Raw genomic sequence first — 2,490 nt, forward strand, 5'->3', positions numbered from 1 at the left:
CACCACCCTCATCGGGCTCATCTCAGGTGGAGACAAGAGCCCCTACAGATTGGAGATTGACCGCTTGGTGACTTGGTGCAACCTCCACAATCTGGAGCTGAACGCCTCCAAGACAGTGGAGATGATTGTGGACTACAGAAAGAACACAGCCCCACTCCTCCCCATCATCCTGTCTGATTCTACAGTCAACACTGTGGACTCCTTCCGTTTCCTGGGCACCATCATCTCCCAGGACCTCAAATGGGAGCTGAACATCAGCGCCCTAATTGAAAAAGCACAGCTGAAGAAATTCAACCTGCCAAAGATAATGATGGTTCACTTCTACACTGCCATCATTGAGTCCATCCTCACCAATTCCATCACCACTTGGTATGCTACAGCCTCTGCTAAGGAAAAGAGCAGATTGCAGCGTGTCATTCGCTCTGTAGAGAAGATGATTGGCTGCAGTCTGAAGTCTCTCGACGAGCTGTACGCTTCCAGGACTCTAAAGCGTGCAGCTAAGATTGTGGCTGATCCCTCTCACCCTGGCCACGGACTATTCAACAGACTCCCCTCTGGCAGACGGTTGCGATCCATCGAGCGTAGAACCACTCGCATGGCAAACAGTTTTTTCCCATCCGCAGTGCGTCTGCTGAACAATGCCAAGTCCCCCCCCCATGAACACATCAAACCCACTACCATATCACAATAAATGTTCTGGTGGATTAGGCTGTGTATATATTTTAGTATTTTTTGTATTTTTGTATTGTATATATAGTTTCTATATTTTATTTTATTTTATGCGTAACAACACCAAAGCCAATTCCTTGTATGTACAACATGCTTGGCAATAAAGTCTTTTCTGATTCCGATTCTGATTTTGATACATGTCATATCACCCAGTGACATCTAATGTTGTCATTTCCTCAACAGGAAAAAAAAAACAAAAAAAAAAACAGAAAGATGGGAACAACCATTATGCTGCCTCTTGCCCATGTCTAAAAATCTGCAGCACATAATTATGACTGTCCACAGCACAAACTGTTTGAAAGACCTTTAAAGTATAGCATAAAAATAAATTCTTATATAAACGGACCAGATTACACCGCTACATAAATATTATTACAAAAGAAAATGACTGAACATTGCTTCACTAACACAGATATCAATGTAACCTTTAATGCATCAGATCAGTTTGGCTTGACACAGCAGCCTTTTCAAATGTTTAGATATTTCTTTCATCTTTAACCCATAAATTATTGGATTGAACAGAGGATGATATAAAATTGCCTGCAAAGTCATTATCAAACGAACGATTTTGGGAAAATCTGACCCCACTCGAACAACAATGTTATCATATCCACTCAATAAGGAGTAGCTAACTAGAACCAGCAGGTGTGGTAAACAGGTCTCTGCAGCCTTTTTCCTGACTTCTCTAGAACATCGAGAGGTTATTATAAGTATTCTGGTGTACGTGAAAAGGATGAAGAGCAGAGGGAAAAGTGCAGTGACTACCAGAGCAACAACACCAAATACAGATCGTGCTATTGAACTCACACAGTGCAGATTATAAATTGAATTGTTACATAAAATCCCATTCAGAGTGAAATGACAAAGTTTCATATCAGCACTCATTATTACTGGAACTGCAGTCATACAAGCAGGAAAAATCCAAGCTAAAGCCAGGCAAACACTCACTCTGTCTTTTGTCATGATAGCTGGATATTGCAGAGGTTTACATATAGACACATATCTGTCATAGGACATCACTGCCAAAAGTAAGAATTCAGAACAAGCTAAAGAATAAAATATGAAAAACTGTAAGAGGCAGGCTGAGTATGATATGATCTGCTTTTCAGATAGCATGTCAATTAAAAACTTTGGATAGATATTAGTGCTGAAGACAACAGAGTTTAGAAGTAAGGCTGCAATGAAAATGTACATTGGCTCATGGAGGTTTTTGTGCGTCCAAATAAGATACACAATGGTGAAATTACAGCATATTATTAGAATATACGTCGTGAACATGATCATAAAATAAAGATACCTGTATGTTTGCAACTCCACATGCCCATCAAGAGTTATGTATGTTATGTTAGCTTCACCGTCCATTAATATTTCCTAAAAGAAATGTTAAGTTGGAAATCTTTCAGATTACATGATCAGTATGGATAACATAGAGAAAGGCTTTTACATGAGATTACATACAACCTGCAATGGTGGATATTGTTTCTTCAAAGACAGCTGACCTTCAAATGCATGTGGCATATGTTGACATCCAAAGTTCAGAAAGTGAACGGTTTATATATACGGAAAGTTTTTTATTAGATTGCTTCATTCTCCATGGAACTCATTAAAGTCGCTACCAAGACAGAATGTAATTTCATCACACTTTTTTTTTTTGTACAGACTAGTCAGATTGTCGACTTCATGACGCTTTAAGCGTCATGTCGAGTAGTCGCTGATCACGTGACAATAACAACATGGCCGCCTCCGAGAAAGACAGATGTT

At 39.6% G+C, this 2,490-nt stretch overlaps 1 protein-coding gene across 1 annotated transcript; it reads right to left on the reverse strand.

The window, feature by feature from the left end:
* Window positions 1–1,136: 1,136 nt before the first annotated feature.
* Window positions 1,137–2,245, reverse strand: LOC311488102 (olfactory receptor 11A1-like). Its single transcript, XM_084544611.1, has one exon. The coding sequence runs from the start codon at window positions 2,089–2,091 to the stop codon at window positions 1,165–1,167; it is 927 nt and encodes a 308-aa protein (XP_084400737.1). The 5' UTR covers window positions 2,092–2,245; the 3' UTR covers window positions 1,137–1,164.
* Between the last annotated feature and the right edge of the window lie 245 nt (window positions 2,246–2,490).

The sequence above is a fragment of the Chelon labrosus genome (assembly GCF_963514085.1).
Source record: "Chelon labrosus genome assembly, chromosome: 5".
NCBI classification, from domain to species: Eukaryota; Metazoa; Chordata; class Actinopteri; order Mugiliformes; family Mugilidae; genus Chelon; species Chelon labrosus.

Excerpts from the sequence above, each read along its gene's own strand:
- LOC311488102 (XM_084544611.1), bottom strand. The coding sequence starts at position 2,091 with ATGGACGGTGAAGCTAACATAACATACATAACTCTTGATGGGCATGTG.